At 41.9% G+C, this 19930-nt stretch overlaps 5 protein-coding genes across 7 annotated transcripts; all 5 read right to left on the bottom strand.

The window, feature by feature from the left end:
• Positions 1-829: 829 nt before the first annotated feature.
• Positions 830-7508, bottom strand: LOC145710149 (forkhead box protein O1-like). 3 transcript variants are annotated; one of them, XM_081787844.1, is made up of 8 exons: positions 6986-7508; positions 6502-6599; positions 6360-6405; positions 6177-6295; positions 3678-3756; positions 3119-3280; positions 2879-3072; positions 2604-2740 (listed from the first exon to the last, which is right to left on the bottom strand). In XM_081787844.1, exons 2-7 carry the CDS (start codon positions 6558-6560, stop codon positions 2923-2925), a joined length of 615 nt encoding a protein of 204 aa, XP_081643970.1. In that variant the 5' UTR covers positions 6561-6599; positions 6986-7508; the 3' UTR covers positions 2604-2740; positions 2879-2922. The 3 variants fall into 3 exon arrangements, with proteins under 3 accessions (XP_081643969.1, XP_081643970.1, XP_081643971.1); XM_081787845.1 differs by lacking the exon at positions 6986-7508 and adding an exon at positions 6641-6875 and having other exon boundaries at positions 6502-6560; XM_081787843.1 differs by lacking the exons at positions 3119-3280; positions 3678-3756; positions 6177-6295; ... (1 more) ...; positions 6502-6599; positions 6986-7508 and adding exons at positions 830-1864; positions 1941-2133; positions 2181-2282; positions 2327-2564 and having other exon boundaries at positions 2879-3067.
• Positions 7509-8362: 854 nt separating this feature from the next.
• On the bottom strand, positions 8363-10687 carry LOC145708218 (uncharacterized). Its single transcript, XM_081785872.1, has 7 exons — positions 10518-10687; positions 9940-10476; positions 9566-9895; positions 9331-9521; positions 9073-9285; positions 8865-9010; positions 8363-8636 (listed from the first exon to the last, which is right to left on the bottom strand). The coding sequence occupies exons 1-7, from the start codon at positions 10683-10685 to the stop codon at positions 8470-8472; spliced, it is 1752 nt and encodes a 583-aa protein (XP_081641998.1). The 5' UTR covers positions 10686-10687; the 3' UTR covers positions 8363-8469.
• A 40-nt stretch (positions 10688-10727) lies between these two features.
• LOC145708225 (polyphosphoinositide phosphatase-like) lies at positions 10728-13218 on the bottom strand. Its single transcript, XM_081785880.1, is given in 5 exon segments — positions 10728-12088; positions 12176-12508; positions 12553-12688; positions 12753-12839; positions 12881-13218. Coding segments are annotated over 5 exon segments (2040 nt in total). The 5' UTR covers positions 13182-13218; the 3' UTR covers positions 10728-10905.
• A 194-nt stretch (positions 13219-13412) lies between these two features.
• LOC145708216 (phosphopentomutase-like) lies at positions 13413-16765 on the bottom strand. The gene is made up of 7 exons (XM_081785871.1): positions 16581-16765; positions 15867-16538; positions 15709-15826; positions 14309-14797; positions 13767-13975; positions 13604-13725; positions 13413-13552 (listed from the first exon to the last, which is right to left on the bottom strand). Exons 1-7 carry the CDS (start codon positions 16656-16658, stop codon positions 13447-13449), a joined length of 1794 nt encoding a protein of 597 aa, XP_081641997.1. The 5' UTR covers positions 16659-16765; the 3' UTR covers positions 13413-13446.
• A 420-nt stretch (positions 16766-17185) lies between these two features.
• On the bottom strand, positions 17186-19897 carry LOC145708219 (uridine-cytidine kinase-like 1). The gene is made up of 12 exons (XM_081785873.1): positions 19623-19897; positions 19214-19314; positions 19093-19166; positions 18841-19052; positions 18619-18796; positions 18507-18576; positions 18389-18460; positions 18148-18343; positions 17912-18102; positions 17687-17868; positions 17480-17638; positions 17186-17435 (listed from the first exon to the last, which is right to left on the bottom strand). Exons 1-12 carry the CDS (start codon positions 19674-19676, stop codon positions 17329-17331), a joined length of 1596 nt encoding a protein of 531 aa, XP_081641999.1. The 5' UTR covers positions 19677-19897; the 3' UTR covers positions 17186-17328.
• Positions 19898-19930: the final 33 nt, after the last annotated feature.

The following is a 19930-nucleotide window of genomic DNA, read 5'->3' as shown; positions in this document are numbered from 1 at the left end:
AGCTATAACTTAGACCCGAACGAGCCAGTCAAAACAATCAGTATAGGGTTCCGCACGATTGGGACAGAGACTTTAAATTTACCAAAATTTTTAAATTCTACTAAAAATGACTAGTAGAATCCATTTCCGATCCTAGTTTCTCCTAAAAGCCAGTTCTTCTGTCATTTTAAAGCTATTTAAAAATACAAAGTTTAATTAGGTAATGCGCTCTGATTGGTCAGCTGCGCAAGGGACTTTTTTCTAGACTGAAGATTCTTCCATCTGAACAACACAGTCAGAAATTCGACCAATCAGCGCGCTGGAAATGAAAATGTTAATGCTTTTGAAAACTTTAATTGATCAGCACACAAAAAGTTCGCTGAGTTATAATTTCATTTAAGAACAAAAACTACTATTTTTTGGTGTTCTTTTCAATAGGAGGGCGACTGAACGTGGGCGACAGAAATAGACCGGAAAACGAGATAAATCGGCGAATTTATAGAGTTATCAGAATATAAGTATCGTCATTTTCTTCCCCATAGTCGAAAACCTCAATCCCATTCAAATTTCAAAATTTGTTTTAGTTTAATTTGGTTTTTGAAAATTGGGTCCTCCGATCGTGCGGAACCCTAAATCAGTATGTACTGTCCAGGAGCACCTAACAAAAAGCAATATCTGAAGCTCCCAAATATCCGTTCTTGTACATGCTTATCCTGCAATTCCGATACATCACCGTAAGGATGCTGATATTTCTATTTACTTTCTTTTTTAACAAATAAATTTATGTTAATACAGCCGAAATCTCAAATCATGAATTTCACGAAGCAATTTGAAATCTCTCTTGTGGAGCTAGAATTTCATCGAATACTTTATTGAAATTTAGTTGGAAACAAAACAATCAATTAGAATTGTTCTCAAGTTCGGTAAGAAAATAAACAGCGTGGAACAGTTAGGCTGAATATGAAACAGTTGAACTTCTAAAGAATGAGAATTGAATAGAAATAGGAAGGCTGCTCAAAAATGTTACTTTTTGACAGAAAACTGGCTGAAGAGAATATGGATTTTTGTGAAGTGCATTACGTTTTGCTTAAGCCAGTTTAATCTGTGGATGGGGCGAATCAGTACCGAAGAAAAACTAAGAAATTCTTGAGTATTGAGGTGATAGAGCGAGATGCAGAACTAAAAGAGAACCGTTCTTGGAGAACTGGCTCTGATCTAATTGCAAGCAGGCTCTTAATTTGTGAGATGATCGACAGAAAAATAAGACGGGGCAAAAGATTCTTGGTTTCGCAAATCAACGACCTGAGCGAGAAAGGTACCTTCAATTTACTATTTTCGCTCGGGAGTTCAGGGTCATACGTGTGTTTTGATGAAGTAAGACTATCTGATGTGCTAGCTCAAAATAGCGGTGGAAAGGCAGACCAAGACCAATAATGACTCGAATGCAATTTTGAATAAACTTAGCAAGTTTGAAATTTTCGGGCAAATAAGAATAAAAGTGTTTCACAAGTGAGTTTCCGTCAATTCATCTTTTTAAGATGAGTGGCTTTATGTACCGGTAACATAAACTTTTCGACAGCGTTGAGAAAAAATATGCGAATAAATAAGACGTTGAACATGGTCTGGAAGAATAGGAAAGAATATACGTGGAGAATACGTGAATGCGAAATTGTAGAAAACAACCATGGTTATATTTTACACGGGGGAAACAAAAGCAACCGTACAAAAACTATGTCCGAAAAAAAGATGAAATTTCATATTTAGTGGTATGAAGACAAACAAAGTGAATTATTGCGGACTTTGATGAACTACGGTGAGCCGCAAGAGTTGAATTCCAATGTAAAAGATATGGTGAGCCAAGAGATTTAGTTGTGCTCCAATAGCTTTAAAAGAGGGTTAAAGTCTTGATATCTACATAAATACTGAATTCTAATCGAAAAGTTATCATGTAACCCTTTCCTCGGCCAGATCATAGTCATGTAGATCCGTGAGTGCACCGAAAATCTGATCGTTGAGAGGGATCGAATTCATGAACGTCAGTTCGTTTCCTGAGTTATTTGCCTGGGCGACTGAAGGCTGCGAGATGGTCCTTCCAAGAGGAGCTGGTAGCATTTTCGACGATGTTTGAGAAAATGGCGATCGTTGCTCGCTTTTCTGGAGAGATTTTGTTTAGAAACGAAAACTTTCGGATCATTTTATACCTGGGTTCGAGTGTCAACAAATGTGTGAGAAGGTGGAGAATAGGAAGGTGGGTTGATTTCAGATTGAAATTCACTCTTTTCAGGAAAAGCTGAATTAGACGCCTAGAAAACAATATTTATCCATTTATTAGATAAAACATGTCTACCTCTTTGTTGTGAGATGTCTTCCAGTATGGAAGTTTTACCGGGCCGGTGACTGGGGCGGCGATAACTTGATCTTTCTCCACAAGGGAAACGATATACTTACCCGACTTGACCATGTCGTACTGCTCAGCAGTAAGACGAACTTCGACGAGGACGGAGTTTCGCTGGTTTTGATTCATTCTGCTCGCGACTGGAGACACATCGTCTCTCTCCTCGGTTTTAATGGCTGCGTTGGCAGCACTAAATGATCACAAACTAGGCAAACGGTAATCTGCTTACGTCGAAAAGGAGTCCAAGTTGATTCTCTGAAAGTCGTCAGTCACATGAAGCGAGGAGACGGAAGAATGCCTCGATAGCCGCTCGATGCCAGAATCGCCTTCCATCGATTGTAAATCAAACGCGGGTAACCCTGGCCGCTAGTGTAAAATGTTAAGTATCCGAAAAGGCGTAAGATCAAAAGCTCGTCATTGAAATGCGCGAACTCAGCATTCTTTTCTCTTTGTCGAGTGTCACGAGTCAAAAGACAACTCTATATCAAAAATGAAAACTCAAACCTTGTCGCGGTTGGTAATTCTGGATGACTTGGAGCGATGGTGGTTCATATTTGTCGGCATGGTAGATGATCTTTTTCGGAAATTCGCCGGGGGCTCTGCGTTGAAATCGGCGGCGGTGACATTGAGATCTTTGCTGTGTCGTTGGATTCATTTTCATCCACTAGGGTCCAGTACGCGCCGATGTTTTTGAAATTCTGAATGAGCGCGCTTGAGTTTAAGTTGCACCGTAATCTGATATACCCTTGAAGAAGTGGAGGTGTTTCCTTGAGGTACACGGGTGAACTTCTCGTGCAGACTCAGGTTGTGCCGGATTGAGTTTTTCCAACCGATCGAGCTGTTTGCATCCCCCTTGTCGTAAAAATATGGAATATTCGCAACGATCCAGTCGTAGATTTCGGATAGCTACAAAAGTATATCAAAATCAACAAATTTAAGTTTGAATACGATGAAATAAGCGATAGTAAATTGGAAAAAATAAGAACTAACCCACACAGAATGCCTAAGTTCATATGCCTTTCTTTGGTAAACGGAAAAAAGGCTGAATGCATCCAAAGGCTCCAGAATGATAAAAAACTCATGGGTATTTATATCATAGATTTCTGGTCTTCCAAAAGTCTTTGGCAAGTCTAAAGGAATTTCTTGGAATCTATTGATTATGGCAACCATAGCTTTTCTTTCGAGAGCATCTGGGATCTCTTTGAACCTCCTCATTTCAAGGGGTCTTGAAATTGATTAAGCAAGCGACTTCTGTAACTGGGGGTAAACATGCTCTAGAAACGACCCCGCGTTTCATACTTACAGTGAGTTGGCGATCAGGGGCACGCTCGAGGGCCATCGTAATAAGATCAGCATAGCTACAGTAGCCCCAAGGGTTTTTCCTGAAAAATGAAAATTAAGAAGAAGTAGAGAAATAGGTCCATGGGAAGATGATGATGGCAGAGAATATGAGAATTGCTCGACTGCAGGATAAATTATAGAAATCTGATAAGATCGCGATAAATGCAAATAAAATCAGCAGGAGCATGCCAGAGATGCCTAGATCAGAGTCCTTTTCGAGATGAACGCAATGAACAATAATATTGGCGGTTCTGTCGTTTGTCTGAACCAGCCAGCGCCCAGGTTGACTACAGTTCTATGAGAACGAACAGGTAGAATGTAGCAGAATGTTAACGAGTACGTAGGATTGTATCTTCCACGGTGGCGATCATAAATGCAGATGAAGAAAATCACCGGGGGAACAGTGACGATGAATTTGAGAAGAGAAAATTCTCGGGACGGTTAAATTAACCTAACGATATTCGTCTTTCTAGAGATACCTATGTAAATTGTCGATTTTAAGCTTTGTATGCATCTTATTTTGATAATCTACGTATTTTTTTAAACTAAAATTTTCATCAGAAGAATTTCATTCGACTTCTATGTGATTCAAATTCTAGAATTATTAACGATAATTAAAAAATAACATAACGACGAGAAGTTTAAAAAAATTCAAGAGAGCATTTCTCATAGAATTCATCCTAGAGGTGTCTAGCCGACAATAAGGGACGGCGTTTTGCGACTCGCCACAATGACAGTTTTTTTTTTAAGGGGGCCACTTTTCCTGTCCAAAAAAAAAGTACTTCCCGTTATGGTTAAGGGATGGTTGAGGTCTTGTTCGAAGCGGAATTTATCGAACTGTACACAAAAATTGTGACCAGAAAAATCCAACCTCCAGAAGCGCTAGAATATCGATTTTTTCGTCGACAAGTCGAGTTTAGGGTGGCGCTCCATTTGAACAATACCGCGCCTTAGCCAATCAGCGCGCGCCATTTCCGAAAACAATGGAATTTAATGCATTTTTACAGTTGATTTATGGCTAAAGTTATGGCTAAAATTTTATTTTTAGAATTTTTGTGTACAGTTCAAAGGGTGCTCTTTCACCCAAGACCTCATTCAACCCCGTTCGAGATCGGGAAGTACCTCTTTTTTTAACAGCAAAAGTGGCACCCTTAAAAAAATAACTGTCAATGTGAACCTGGCGAGTAAGTCCAGCTATCACGGCGAAGCACCCCACTGGACTCATGAGCTGTGCGATTGGGGCACGTCAACTTTCTGGTGCTACATGGTGCGTCCTTCGAAATTTTACAAATCTTAACCCTATGCGTGACGATCAGAACTACCCCTATGCGTGACGCGGATGCATTCAGTGCATCCGACCCATCTAGAACAATATTTTGCTCTTTTTTGCCAATTTTAGAAGAAAAACAGCCTGAATTCGCTGTTGTCAGTGTCTCAGAGACCGAAATACCCCCTTCTTCGGCGGCGAAACGGGCTCGAAGTTACATAACATGCATCAAAATAGCTGTTCTCGAGACGAAAAATAGTAAATTTTCGTTATTTTTTACGTTTTTAGGTTATTACAAAATTTGTTTTCAAAATGTTACGGAGCAGATTGGCTGTGCTTTTGGACGTAGATTCTTATTCTTTTTAAATTTTTGAATTCGGGTGAAAATTGAGGGAGAAATGGACAAAACCATGAGCGGATGCACTGAGTGCATCCGCGTCACGCATAGGGTTAAGTATTTAAGGCCCTGTGCTGCCCATCATTTGCACTGCGAGACGTAAAGAATATGCTAGGATCGTGTCATTTTCACCTAGCTGCCTGTTTTTGTGATTGTCGGCAGCAGTCTAACCGACTGAAAAACAGCGCGCACCGGTGATTCTCCCAAAATAACGAAATTCAATAGTTGAACTTTAATCTGCCCGACTCAGCAAAAAGTAAAGCTCAGTTTAAAATTCTCGAAAAAGACACGGAAAAAGGAGTTCACGAGAGGTAACAACAGACATCGTGTAAATTTTAATGCGGCGTATCACAAGTTCGAATTCGTTTGTTGTCGCATTATCTTGAGACTGTCTATCAGACATTCTTATTTACAACTGTCCCCGTCCCGTCCATCGGGATGCGACGAACATAATCTGTATACTAATTCAATTTTAAGCAAAGGAATGGCTTGTGTTCGAGCTCTGCTCCCGTGCTGGCTCTGCAGGATCAGTGGCGAAAAGAAAGTTACCTGTTCGTGCTCTAAGAATGCTGCGATCTTTCTTTTATCATTCTCAAAAAAGCGAACTTGCGGTTACTCGTCTCAAAGTGCGTGAAATGTTCGATCTCCACGGAAACGTCTGCCGAGATATTCTAGTCGGATTTTGCTGCTATTGCTGCGCCTTGGGTGAGTACCCTGCCTTGAGAGCTGAATGCGTTTTCTTTTTCTTTAGTGCAACTTCGTGTCCAAATGACGGGCGAGCATTGAATCGGTCTCACCTGGCGAACTTGCGTTTGGTGTTGAGTCCCTCCGAAATCGACGGGTCCAGCAGCGGTCTTTCTTGCCCTTCGCCGCCGGAATTACCACCGTGCCAAGTGTCGCATCTCTTTCTTTGCTGCTTTATTCGAGTTTACAATAAATCTTCCCATAATTATCAAGTTGTTAAATTATCGAAAACGCGCCTTGGGGCGGTTGTCGGCGGCCTCTTCTTCCTTGATGGCGGTTACTCTTAAAATGATCATACTTTTTGTCCGGAGAAAGAAAAGAAGGACATGCCTCCGAGTTGTTTTTCCCACTGTCTGCCCTCACTTAACCTGCGCTTACCTGTGATTGACGAAAAAGTCGGATTGGTGATCATCTGTGTCCATTGATGAGCCATCCATCTAAAGATCAGAACAGGAAACCGAGAAAGAGCAGTTACTGGCTCCATTTTACCAAATTGAGTTTAGATTAAGAGACTTACAGCTTCGCATTTTACCGATTCGAAAAGAGAAATTTTCGAAATGGCTAAAACTGACAACTGGAGGACGGGAAGGAAACGAAACCCGATCGTTTCTTTATCTCGTTGCGTTTCTTTACAAATTTCTCGCTGCTCGGATGAGTAAGCAAGCTTAAGTACTCATCGTAGACAGAGAAGCGCTACTACGATTTTCAAGCTATCGAAATCCATCACTGGCTTATTATCGAAAGCTGGGTTCAATTGAGTTAATGAAAGATTTTCTGAAATAACTAGCAGCAAAATAAGTTTTGAAGAGACTAAAAAATAAGAGAAAAAATGTCGTTTTAAGCGGTATTGGTAAACTTTCCTTAGGTCGCTTCGGGTGTGTGGCTATGTTCATCTCTCTGCTGATTTCTCAGAATCTGCTGATTTCTCGAATCTGCGAATTGAGGTTAATTTTCCGGCTGCTGCTTCTGTTCTGACTCCGAGATGCGGAGAGAGAGGTGAGTTGCTAGCGGGAGAGAGTAGTCCGTCGCAAAGAAAAGTCGTCTCTGTCTGTTGGATGGTCTTGGCCAGTGTCGCAGATCTATCTTTTGGCGATTTGACTCGAACTGGTCGAGCTCAAATCGAGCTCCGAGCAGCGCCGCAGCCGCGATCTTCGTCGGACAGTCCCAATTCCGATTTCTATTTTTACTTTGCTTCAAGCTTGCTCTTACTTCTGGTCTAAGGTGCGCTTCTTCGGTTACACTTTCGAGTATTCACCCTTCTACTCCAGTATTCTGATTATCTTTGATTCAGTTTTCGTTCTGTTTTGCACCTTCGGAAGAGGAGTTTAAATAGTTTTTGTATTTTTAAGAACGCGCGCGTGAGTTCTAACAGAGCGCGTTTTTGTATGGTTAGATTGGCTGAGATAGCCCCAGAGAGAGGGAGAGAGAGTGAGTGAGAGAGCCCCCGAGAGTAGAAGTTTGCCTCGTCGTCCGTGAACACGCGTAGGCCAAGTCATTCCGCCCATTGGACAGGTAGCGCCTGCGCGCTACTCTGCTCACTCAGCGACTTTTTTCTTCGAGAAGCGTTTTTCTTACGAATAAAAAGAGCAAAGTCGAATTCCAGAGGGAGGAGCGCGCACTCGCCTCGCACAAAATCGATCCATTCCTTTATTCTTTAAAATCCTGCTCTGTCCTGCTCAATCGCCTTGGAAACTGTTCGATCGACTATGTCAATATTATCTATCAGAAACATCACTTCAAGCAGGTTCCACGTCTCTGTAGTCGATTTCATTTGGGATTCTGGATTTCCGTCGGCTGGCGTTTGCTGTTTACGATGATAGGATTGCGCAGGAGGATTGGTATGCTACTACTCGCCTCGGGCGCCGTTCTTGATCGCCGTGAGACCTGAAAGGTTCTATTGTGAAAAGTGGTTTTGAGAGGCTTTTGTAGACCCCTCTTTTACTAAGAGAAACACGTCGGTGTAGCGCCACTGGGCCAATCAGATTTTTCACTTTTGGCGGCGAGACGGTTGGGGTAGAGCACCCCTACGAGAAGAGTAGTATTTCCCCCAGGCGGAATTTCACCTCGAGACTTCAGATCAACTTGCTGCTTATACGAAAAAACGACGAAAAAGAAAGAAAGAATTAGACAGAACTTATTGAAGAACTGTTAAACCTTGCAGGGGACTAGGACGAGCACGAACACCCGCAAGGTTTTCAACTCTTCGACAAGTTCTGTTTTACAACTCGACGGTGTTCTTTTTGGCGGCTTTATTTTTACTAATTTTGGCTGTGTCAAGGAAGTCGCGAGTATTCAGGAATGGTAAAAGTGTGAGTAAGTGTGAACTAGTGAACTAAGAATAAATAATCAGTGAAAGAGAGAGGCGCTTTTGGCCTTTCCTTCTTCGCCGAAGAGCGCTTGAGCGAGAGAACGCAGTTCTTGCTCAGAGAGGAGAAGCTTCTTTTCCTGCCAGAGAACGGCAAAGTCATTGAGGCTCGATTCGAGCATTCGTTTGATGCTCGCCAGCTTGGAACCTAAACCATTTATTCATGCGGCAAGACATTTCTTATTTTCTCAGCGGCGATAAAACCGCGTGGGAATATTCACATGTAAGAGACCGATATATTAGCTTAGTCGTTTATATTCTCATTCAATGGAATTCAATTTTCACGAAACGCTTGAGAAATCCTATTTCATATTTCTTTCCTCATTTTAATTTCGTAATTTTTATCAGTCACATTTTACTAAAGGCAATGGCTTACTTTCAAAGCAATCAAACTTGGATAATCGTTGAATGATGGACAACAATGGCTTGATATGACAAGCTTCGATTCGCTCGAGAAGGAATATCTTGCATTCCAGCTGCTCCAGAACATGCAGAATCACCTTCGATAGAATGGTGTCAACTGATTTCGAGGTCGATATGGTGGTTTCACTATTTTAAATCAAAAGTTCTTTTAACCCCTTCCTACTGGCGCTTCAATATATCGACACATGAGACTTCTGTCTTCCTCCATGCGCATCACGAATTCCGAGAAGCAATTTCTGATATCGCTTTCAACGTCTTGATAGTCGATCTCGTCGAGGCTGTTGCATTTCTCGGCGATGATCTTTTCGTGGAACAATTTCATCTCGTCTGTCTTTTCTTCCCAGATGCGTTCCATTTGGGCGTCAAGCAGAGCGCTGAATTTGTTCTTACGTAATTCAGACGGAGGCGAAGCAACTTACCAAATAGCTGGGATTTTTATTAACTCCGATTTATCATAATTGACTCTGGAGGTCAAATGATCCAAGCACTCGTTGAGCCATTTACAGTCGTTGTAAATCACTGAGCAATAATGGAGATCTCGCACGTTACGATTCTTTTGCAGATTACAGGCGCAAAGCTGCACTAGTGTTATTCCATATCGTCTGTTTTCCTAAATATTGATAGGAACTGAGTTTCCCGTTTCTCTGAACGAACCATTATAAACTTCCAGGCAGCGGAGCATTTTTCCGAGATAATAATGGGTACGCGTTTTACGCCCATTTCTTCCCCTGCTTCACAGATTTCATCGGAGCTTTGATCAGGGTGCCCAACGAGGAGCGACTCTTCTGACAAGATAAGGCGCATTTGCTCGATTACTTTCGTCTTCTCCGAGCAGTCGATCATCTTTGGAAGCCGTTCCGCGAAGAGAGAAATGATGGGCAAATCGGACTTGAACTTTGACGCGCCATCTAGCAGTACTTTGATGATTCTCTCCAACTCTCCACCTTCTCTCGGCTGATCGGGAATCGCGGGTATGAAGTATTTCTTTAAAAACTTCTTGAAGACATAGAAGAGTACAGACAACAAACCTGGTTCAAGATCTTCTGGATATACTCCAGTCGGTCGTGTGGGATAGGCAGAACGTATTCCACGAAAAATACCAAAAACTTTGCCAATTCGTACACATTTTTGAAAGACTCAGCGCTATCTCTACACTTCTTTTCCTCAATATCGAGCGACTTTCGTTTGAAGAAGAGCTTCCTCTTCTCGATTAATGCGTCGCATAGCGTGTCAAAGACTCGTTTGTAGATGATATTTTCGAGGCCGAGGATCATCAGTGCGGGAACACAATCGCGAATGTTTTCCGCGAACATGATCAACTCATCGCTGCATTTCATTCTTCTACAAAGCATTTCCATCAATTCGCGAGCTGGATCGAAGTTCTGGCGAAGGAAATAAATCTGAATCAAGCTCTGATTCGGGAGCATCTCTTGCAATTCCAAAACGACAGCGTCATGGTTCACATGGCATTTGGCGCGTTCTTCGAGTGACAATTTGGACACTTTCGAAAAGTCTGTGAGCATCGCTAGCAACTTCTTTAGGAGAATGAACTTTGAAGACTTTTCCTAAAAGGAAATTTAGTCGGAAGCCATCGAAAAACACTTACGATGCTTGGGGAGTGAAAGATATTTTTCAACTCATTTTCAGACAACGTGTGCTCATTCAGATTGTCCTCCTTGACGTTTCGAACAATATCCTCGATACGTTGGGTAACGGCTTGATCTTCGTCAAAGGAAAAAGCTAAATCATTGGACTTGAGTTCTTTCAACGCCATCTTCGCGAAATCTCTCTAAAAAGAAAAATATCTATTCCGTGCTGAAGAATCGAAGTTCGTTGAAGAAATGAAACGAGGAATTGCTTTGTAAGGGAGACAAATCAAGATAATAAATAAAAGAAGAGGAATCTTAAAAACAGATCTTCGTCGCGACAAGCCAAAGTCACGCTTAGATCGCATGAAAAACAGAATGCCGTTAGGTTAACTTGACTGAAGTTGTTTACCACATAAGTGCTTCTAATAATGAATTTTCATATGTTTCTGGTTCTATTTTTCGCGAAGTGAATTCTTCAGGCTCATATTCGCTCAATTTAATGAATGGAATATCATCCCAATCATCGAATTTGGATAAAACAGAAAAATCGCACAATGATCCGAGTGAATAATCAGTAATTGCTGTCTTCGTAGACTGAAGCGGTTGGTTTTCTTGAAGCGGCTCGTTTGATAGAATTTCAAATGGCTCCGGCGAGAAATCAAGGTTAACGTTCTTCGTAATCTTGGGACTAGTACCAGGGAGTTGTGAAGGCCAGCCGTTGCGATATTGAATGCTCAAGTTGAAAGTAAAGAGTTCAGAGAGCTGACGGATGGTGCCCGGGATGTAATACTCCTCGAATGAGGTTTGGAAATCGTCATTTGCCTTTTCTTCATTTTTATTGTTGGGAAAAACTTCTGTTAGAAGCTTTGGTCCTCTTTCCAAGTAGCTAAAGATATCTCTTCTGAACTGGATAGTGCACAAGTTTCTATCGGCTGGATGAGTTTTCAGAAGAAAAACATCTAAGGCGATCTGTTTTTCATTGTCGGAAACAGTGTTCGAGTAATATCTCGATATCGTCGCCAAAATATCTTTGGACTTGGAGGCCAGAGGATCCTCTCCACGATAACTCTTCAGTGTATGCACAAGTTGAGAGCCTCCATACTGATATCCGATTATGTCGCCATGTTCCTCGAAAACCTTTTGAAAGATACTACCACATGCATCCTTGTTTACATTCAGGGGAACTTCAAGCTCTCGTAGCTGCAATTCTAGAGCGACGAGGCCAATGCTGACTTGTGTAAGATTCGTTCGGTCCAAGCAATCGACGCAATTAACTCGAATAACCCCATTTTGGTACTTCTGTGGCGTTTTGGTTATTCCTACTTTTTTCGTGAGCTCGTCACAGAGGGGTTGAAACTCTGCGAAAGAGCCTTCCTTCCTCAACTTAGCAATGTCAATCCACTCCCAAACTATCTTCAATTCTTCTGGTAAAAATTGGTTGATGTATTTCGTAACATCTTGATATAAATTGCCAAGGGAGGTTTCTCCGCCAGAATTGTGTTTTACGAGGTTAAGAGCGATGATTGGGCCTCTGTATCGAGTGTGTAGTTTACGGAAGTGGTTCGTACTTGCTGTATACCAAGGATCACTGATTTGGCTTTTATACTGGTAAATGAAATAAGATGAAATGAACTTTTGTCTTGCTTAGATAATTAAGGGTTCGTCTATATTTAACTGTCAAGAGCCAATCCTGTGATCAATTTCAATTGGTGGTTTTTGGGGGACAGATCCCATATCTTGCGACCAGAAAATAGGAACCGAGCCTCTGTGCTGGACAAAAGACGTAATACCACCATGAAGTCCGGGGCGGTACACAATTTGTTCGGTTTCGACTTCATTGGCTACATTTCCGTCGAAATTGCAACCTCTACGATTGAATCTTGTTCCAGCGAACTCCGAAGATCGCCGGGCAATCAATATGAGCACAGGGCTGTTGAACAAGCTCGAGAGCTGACGGGAGCAAACAAATCCATGGATTAACGTCAGACTCCACCGCCCTGGAAGCTGTCTAAGTTAAGAGCTCAGGTCGAGAAGGATAAGCCTATCACGAACCTACAAAGATGGTGATTCCAGGAGAAGCGCGACTCAATCTCGTCTGTCTCAGAAACACACTTGGGCCAAGGCTGTGTCAAATTAAGCTCCTTACTGTAGTAAAAGTCTGTAGACAAATCCACGGAGTTAAAGTACTAATACCGCGATGGTAAATCACTTTAAAAGATGCCTCCTGTAAATTACTTTCAACGCGAATCCCTTGAGGTATTTGTCTTCCAGTTTTGGCTCCACACGCGCGGTAGAAGAAGGGATGTAAATGTAGTCCGTTTTGAGGATTTTGTAGATAGCTAAAACGATGAAAATCCTTTAGAAATATTAAGTTGGGTACTTTTTCCATTCAAATCAGCAACTTTCTGACGGGACTTGACGTGATGTAAATAGTAACCATTGAAAAATCGAACGAGGCCAATTATTCCGAACGCAGAGCCGACTGGAGTAACATTTGCACCAACGGCCATGCTGATGATTCCATCCACTTCATCACGCGTGTAAAGCCTGTGATCGTCAATAACCTCACAGCTTGCATTCTTGGATATCTGCAAAATTTGAAACAGCGAGTTGTTTCCATTCGCGCCAAGAATAAGCCATCTCGTAGTGCTCGAATAAAAATACAAACGATCAATTTTCATTCATCCTGGTCTAATTCAAAATAGGTAAGCTTTTTCTTTAGAATTTTAAATAAATAAAGCTGAAAATCAGACGAATATACCCACCAGATAATGTGGTACACCAGAATAAATAATTCTCAATTGCGAATTGAGACAGGATATCGGGACTCTCGATCGGAGAAACAGTCAGAAAAACACAGAGAAGCGAGAAAAGTCATGCGGAAGCTTTCTGAGCGAAAAGTAACACTGAAAGGAAATGGCTGAACTGTTTTTTGAAATATTGCAACTAGTTGAGTGAGCGAGCGATCAGCCCGTAGACTTCTGGTTTGTAGAGGTTGTTGACCATGTGTTCGATGAGCTCGTCGAGCTCGGATTTGCATGATTCGAGTGAACTTAAATAGACAAAATATTGAAGACTTCATAAATGAGCTTAGCTTAGATACCTTCCGATCATTTCTGAGTAGTACTTGATTTTCGGTTCTGTTCCGGACGTTCGCATCGTGAGGACAGCTCCACAGTCAAAATAAAATGTAATCATATGGCTGGACTTTGAGACTGGCAGTTTCTGAAAAAAATCAACACCGGATACTCTTTTAGTCGCCTTACAGCAGCTTTATCTTCTTCGCGAGAATCATACCCAGTTGTAAGATCTCTAATTCCGGAGATCTTGAAGCGTCCCAAAGCTTGTGGATACGCACCTGGATTCTTGTCATAGTTTCGGATTTCGCTGAACATCTTGTTGATGATCGACTTCTCGTGGCAAATGTAGTATGAGTTGTTGGTCACGTGGTAGCCGTAAGTTTTGTAGATGTTTTCTGAACGCAAAATCTCATGTTTGGTATTAAGATACGAAAGTTGAAGATGCCAGATGATCTCGAGGCAGACACTATAATTCATCCTTTCACTCGAGGAAGTGGATCAAGCCTGGCTTCGATTCCACGCTCGTAGTAAATCTAATTTAATCTAGTGAACGTCGATGAGGGATGCCGTCACAGTAGTCTATCCGTGTCGGCAACCGCGTCGCAATATTTGAGGCCCCGATCAAGATATAGGGGCATTATTACAAGAACCGGAGAATATCATCTCCATTTATTCTAGTGGCTCCTTTCATTATAATGAATTGTAGATATGCAAGGATTGACTGATACCTAACTGATGGCTCAAGGAAAAGTTCTCTTCGTCCAAAGAAGTAATTATTTCTGCCATGACGGCTGCAGCTGAGACACCATCTTTATCAAGGACGTTCTGGCCGAACATGAATCCAATCGCTTCTTCAAAAGCGAACAAAACCCTCTTCCCCTGATCGATGAGCTCTTTCGCTCGGGACCCCATCCATTTGAAGCCAGTAAGAGTATCCTCAAAATTCAATCCTTCCTTGGCGGCGATCGTCTTCAAAATAACGGAGGAAACAGTTGAACAGAGCATGTAAGTATTTTCGCCATCTTGAGAGCCGTTTTTCTTCCAGTTGGAGACAGCCCACCACCCAAAGATTGCGCCAAGTTCGTTGCCGCTAAACGCTCGCCATGATCCGTCCGCTTGTTTTTCTACAACTGCAAGTCGATCAGCGTCTGGATCGGAAGCAAGAACATGGTTCGATCCTTCAGCTTCGGCAGCTTCGATAGCGAGCTTCAGGACTCCTAAATAGTCTTGCTAGAAGACCTAGAGTTCGTTCCCTGTTGTTAGGTTTTTATCATCCTATCACGTGTTGCTATGACGCGCTTTTTTTAAGGTGGGCCAAGTTATTTCACCGACTTCTTGATTTTAAACCTTGGAACACCATACATATTTGGAATCAGCAGGAAATTTTATGAACTTTGACCGTTTTAGTTTCCGAAATTTCCACTTCCGGTCCGATTCTAGAGCCAGAAATTGGCGAAATTTTTGAGTTTGGGCGGCTTGTGACCTATCAAATTGATTCTCAGAAAATTTTCTATCATCTGAGAGAAGAATCAATGCCGACCGCGGTCAAATCAACCGCTAAAAACTGAAAGAAAAATCACAAATTTATGCCATTTTTCCTTGTTTTGCCGGTCGGTTAAACCGCAGTTGGGATGCTCTTTTTGAATGATTTGTAGATGGATGAATCAAAATCTTCTAAGCATCAATTTGATAAGTAATAAGTTGCCCAAACTCAAAAATTTCGTCAACTTCCGGCTCTAGAATCCGACCGGAAGTGGAAATTTCAGAAACTAAAACGGTCAAAGTTTATAAAATTTCCTGCTGATTCCAAATATGTATGGTGTTCCAGGGTTTAAAATCAAGAAGTCGGAGAAATAACTTGGCCCATCTTAAAAAAGCGCGTCTATAGAAGATTTAATTAAATCTTTTAAAGACATTTGTCTTTAAAAATTTGTACTATCAATCTATTGTCGAGACGATGGTCATCAAGACATCAAACTGTGATAAATGGATTTAGCCGGTCTTATAGGAATCCAAAGAGCATCGCCACGCGGGCTATTCAATAGAAGCTGGAGACGGCATGTAAAGCAATACGGATAGTTCATATAAGGGCGAGTTTGTACAATGTCGGATAGACATTATGGTTTACCTTTGCCTTCTTCGGGGTTGGGAAACGGGGAGGTCGGGAATTCAGGGTCAGGGTTGCACTGGAGCGGCACTTCGATGAGCTCGGGGAGATTGAATGTTTCCATCGCAAGTTTCACGAACTTAAATAATTGAGATATTCTTGATCTAGTTCAATATTACCTTTGTACCAACTCCGTGAACTGGCGTGTAAGTGAATTTGAGTTTTGATTCTTTATTCTTCTCCAGACGAGTCGATGACGTTTTAAGAAGCTTCATGTATTCAATGTCCACTTCAGCCATTGGGTCGCTTATCAAATTGTTCTCGTAAATATCTGGGATGAGGGGAATATCCCAAGAGCTTTCCCAAGGTTCCAAATTCTCGCAAATTGCTTCAGAAATACCACGGTCATGTGGGGGAATGATTTGGGCGCCGTTGTTCCAATAAACCTTATATCCATTGTCCTGCTTGGGATTGTGAGAGGCGGTACACATCACACCAAGACAGAGCCCGTAGAAGCGACATGAAAATGCAACATACGGAGTGGGGCAAATATTCGAAAAAAGGCGAACACGACAACCGGCGCGGGCAAAAATCGAAGCAGTTAGCGAGGCATAGCTCTTGGAGTTGTATCGCGCGTCGAAGCCAATAACAATTCCTTTAGTGGCAAGCTCCTCGGTTGTGAATTGTTTCTGTGCGTACTTGAGCAAACCCTGCGCAGTTTGAATGATGGTAAGGGTGTTCATTTGCGAGAAACCCGGGCCCATCTTTGCTCGTAGGCCCGCTGTGCCAAATTCCATGCGTGAAAGTAATAATTTCTCCAACTCTTCATATTTCTTATCATCAACAAGGCTCTAGACGAAAACTTATATCAAAGCTTACATTCGTCAGGTAACCTTTATTTCGGCCGATGAGGATTCGTCTTTATTCCAGGAAAACCACTGTTCGACTGCCTCTGACAATTTTGGCTCCATTCTTAGATAACAATTCGTTCTCAATGGTGATCTCAAATGATCTTATTTTTTCTTTCCTCTCCATTTAAGTATTGTTTTTAAAGATTCTCCCTCATTTTGTTGATAGAAAATTTAACAAATAGGCAGAGGAGATAGTTAGGAATTTTCACGGGAAAATGTGCGTAAAGCACTAGCTCGCCGTCGCTTTCATTCGGTCATCTGATGGTTGGAGGCAGCGCAACAACCCGCAGAAGCTGTTTTTCAGAGAGTCAAGAAAGTTGTTTGATGGGGATTATATCCAAAAATGAATTTCTAGCAGCATTTAGGAATATTCAAATTTTGTCCTTGAAATACAGATTTCACTTTTTTTGGTTAAGCTCACATATATTCCAAAATTTAATTCGATATATGAAATCAGCAAGTAAAAAACTACTATTCTTGAAAAAGAAAATTTTTAATTAATGCCATTAATAATGGCAAATAAGAGTAATTGGGATTGTGAAAATGGGGCCGTCGCGCTCCCGTGAAAACTATCACTATCTCAGATAGTGAAGCAAAATAATTGTTGTGGAAGCCAGATTTTTGTATTATTGTCGTGTTCAGGTTTACGGATGTCTTGTGATACAGTGTGCTTTAGAGATACGGATTGAACATTCTGTTTTCAGTCAGATAATAAATTTCTTCGGTTCGTCTAGTCGCTCGAGAAAGGCTCCTCCTTGATATCAGTCATTAAATCGTTCGCGTCCGTCCCAAAATATCGATCTCCAAAGTTTCCAAGTCCAGGGAGAATGTGAAAGTCTACCGAAGAAATGCGCGACTCCAATAATGATGCGATGATTTACCTTTCGATACAGTCTTGTCGACTGCGGCAGTGATGATTTTAACCTTCGGATAGGCGTATGCGATGGCGTGGACGCCTGGCGCTGCCATCAACAAGGAAACCAAAAGTATATTTTCTTCTCGTACGTCATGATCAAGCAATACTCGTATCGCCATCATAGCTAAGGGAGATAGACGTCAATTCAATTAAATTCTTATCGGAGAAGCACCTGCAGCTCCAGTGGCAATACTTGCATCCATGAGAACGCAATGATCGTCAGCAATGCCGCGTGGGAGACGGAGAAAATAGAGTTCAGGATTCTTTGTGTCTGGGTTATTTTGAATGAGAATTTTTCCCAAGCGAATGTCCTTCGTCACTTTCATGAGAGCCTTTTCCATTGTCTCACCGGCTCTAAATTTCGAATTTGACCACGACTCAGGCCCTGTTTCAATACCTCAAGATGGAAACGCCGCAAAGACCATTGCCCGAAAAGCGCACACCGTCATACTGCAAACCCTGCGGAGTATTGACTGTATGCGCTTCATGGGGAAGAAAGCCAAGTGCATATTCAAACACAAGACGCATAAGTCGCTCAGAGTAAAAGATAAACTCATTGCGAGGCGTATTTCTATCTCTGATGATCGTCTTAATCGTTGCGTGATCATTTGAAACGCGAAAAAAGAGTCATACTTGTATACCCATCGACTGGCGCGTCTGTGGCAAGAGATGCAAAGAAGCTGGATCAGAACAATTGCGAGGTATGGAGGTTTTGCGAACAACGCGGTACTTGCGATTGTCAAGCTCTCGTCTGATGTGTTTGACGATCAAGTCGATAGCGACTCTATTGCTGCCTCCTTTTGGAACGACGATATCCGCGTGTGAAATCCTATTGAACAATTTCAATTCCCTGTTCGAGAGTTTTCTCTCTTACGTTGGTGCAATGTACTTTTCATAGGCAGGCTTGACGAAGCGGTTGTACTGATTCAAAACATCATTGATCTGTCTATAGAAATAAATTGTTATAAGAGAAATTTCTGTTTCCTTTGAACCTTCCACGTTGAGAGATATCCCGCATGAGTCGCCGAGCAAGTCGGATATCGCTTTCGGTATCAACGAAGACTAAATCTAGGTGTGAAACAAATAGGAGTGTTTGAGTATTACTTTTCAAATCCATCAGTTCACGAAGCTTTTCTAGATGGAAAGTCATGATACCCTCGAAGATAATGATTGTGGCTCCGTAGACAGTTTTCGTTTCCGCACAGCGAGAGTGCGTGTTGAAATCATAAATGGGCACTTCCACGTTCTTTCCTTCTTTGAGCTTTGATATGATTTCAATCATCTTGACAAAAAGATTAACAGTCGGACGGGCTTATTGTTATTTACCGCCTCCCAGTCAAATGCATCCGGATGATCGAAGTTATAGTCGCCAGTCTTTGCCAGCGCCTTGTCCTTCTCAGTGGTGATTCCCTTGTAGAAGCTGTCCATGGCGAGCAAGACAACCCAAGGAACATCGATCCCCTCGATAACATTCTTCGCTACGCTAGTTTTTCCACTAGCTGACCCGCCGCAAATACCAATCACAAGGGGAGATGGCCCTTTTATTTTTAGCATTTGGCCGGACAGAAAGCAACTTACCATCAGCACCGTCAGATTTGTACCATGGTGGTCTCCCAGCAGTGTAAATGGTCTTTGTTGAGTCCGATCGATTCCTAACCAAGGAATTTTAATATCGAATTTCACGAATTTACGATTCTACCTAATGATGGGCTCGCTATCTCCCGTCGAAAGATGTCTGCGTCTAACATTTCGAACACGATTAGGCTTTCCGCTTCTCACAGAAGTTAGAATCTCTTCTTCCTGAAAAAGCATAATGACTCTCTAACGCGCGTAGTAAAAAAGTGACGAATATCAAAAGGTCTTCATTGAACCCAGCAGCTGAGTCAGCGCATGTGAATTCACCTCATGACGATGCGCAAAGCGATTTTTACTGATCAATGGTTTTCAAATAATCTTTTTTATCTTTTGTTTGAATTATAATCCAGCTGCCCTTGAGACTTCCTTACTCAAGTATGGGATGAAATCGAAATTCAAAATGAAAGAGTTTTTTCTGAGTTAACTTTTTGTTAATTACACGACAGCGAGGCGGAATATTGAACTTGTCTAACTTGTTCTTTCGAATGTAGGCGTGGCCGGATTAAAATCTCTCTATCAATAGTCATTCGTGCTGCGCTGAGTCTGCTCTAAACTGAATTTGCGTCTCCAAGTGCGATTGGATTTGGGCCTGTTGTATTCGAGTCCTCGGATATTGGCACGGGCGCTCCAGAGCCGAAAACCTGCCAGATGACGTCGATGATGTGCTTGAGAATGAACCTATTGTGAACTCGTGTGCGAGCCAATGAGCGAACTAAGTAGAAAAACTTGTTGAGTCAACATCATCGTTTAGCCTTGCGTTAGTCACTTTGCTATTGCTGAA

The sequence above is a fragment of the Oikopleura dioica genome, chromosome XSR (assembly GCF_907165135.1).
Source record: "Oikopleura dioica chromosome XSR, OKI2018_I68_1.0, whole genome shotgun sequence".
NCBI classification, from domain to species: Eukaryota; Metazoa; Chordata; class Appendicularia; order Copelata; family Oikopleuridae; genus Oikopleura; species Oikopleura dioica.
The sequence above is the reverse complement of the archived record's forward strand: the minus strand, read 5'-3'. Positions and strand labels throughout refer to the sequence as shown.

What these genes read in the sequence shown, in the direction of transcription:
- LOC145710149 (XM_081787843.1), bottom strand. Translation starts at nt 2,938, where the DNA reads ATGCCGACAAATATGAACCACCATCGCTCCAAGTCATCCAGAATTACC. An exon ending in AACTTGGACTCCTTTTCGAC is followed by an intron (nt 2,565 to 2,603) that starts GTAAGCAGATTA and finishes GTGATCATTTAG; the next exon opens with TGCTGCCAACGCAGCCATTA. An exon ending in ACATGACTATGATCTGGCCG is followed by an intron (nt 1,865 to 1,940) that starts AGGAAAGGGTTA and finishes ACCCTCTTTTAA; the next exon opens with AGCTATTGGAGCACAACTAA.
- LOC145708218 (XM_081785872.1), bottom strand. Translation starts at nt 10,685, where the DNA reads ATGGCGTTGAAAGAACTCAAGTCCAATGATTTAGCTTTTTCCTTTGAC. An exon ending in TCCAGAAGATCTTGAACCAG is followed by an intron (nt 9,896 to 9,939) that starts GTTTGTTGTCTG and finishes AAGTTTTTAAAG; the next exon opens with AAATACTTCATACCCGCGAT. An exon ending in CGATATATTGAAGCGCCAGT is followed by an intron (nt 9,011 to 9,072) that starts AGGAAGGGGTTA and finishes GACCTCGAAATC; the next exon opens with AGTTGACACCATTCTATCGA.
- LOC145708216 (XM_081785871.1), bottom strand. Translation starts at nt 16,658, where the DNA reads ATGGAGCCAAAATTGTCAGAGGCAGTCGAACAGTGGTTTTCCTGGAAT. An exon ending in CCTCATCGGCCGAAATAAAG is followed by an intron (nt 16,539 to 16,580) that starts GTTACCTGACGA and finishes GTTTTCGTCTAG; the next exon opens with AGCCTTGTTGATGATAAGAA. An exon ending in GCGAAGAAGATAAAGCTGCT is followed by an intron (nt 13,726 to 13,766) that starts GTAAGGCGACTA and finishes GATTTTTTTCAG; the next exon opens with AAACTGCCAGTCTCAAAGTC.
- LOC145708219 (XM_081785873.1), bottom strand. Translation starts at nt 19,676, where the DNA reads ATGACTATTGATAGAGAGATTTTAATCCGGCCACGCCTACATTCGAAA. An exon ending in CAAATCTGACGGTGCTGATG is followed by an intron (nt 19,053 to 19,092) that starts GTAAGTTGCTTT and finishes TAAAAATAAAAG; the next exon opens with GGCCATCTCCCCTTGTGATT. An exon ending in CGACAAGACTGTATCGAAAG is followed by an intron (nt 17,436 to 17,479) that starts GTAAATCATCGC and finishes TTTCTTCGGTAG; the next exon opens with ACTTTCACATTCTCCCTGGA.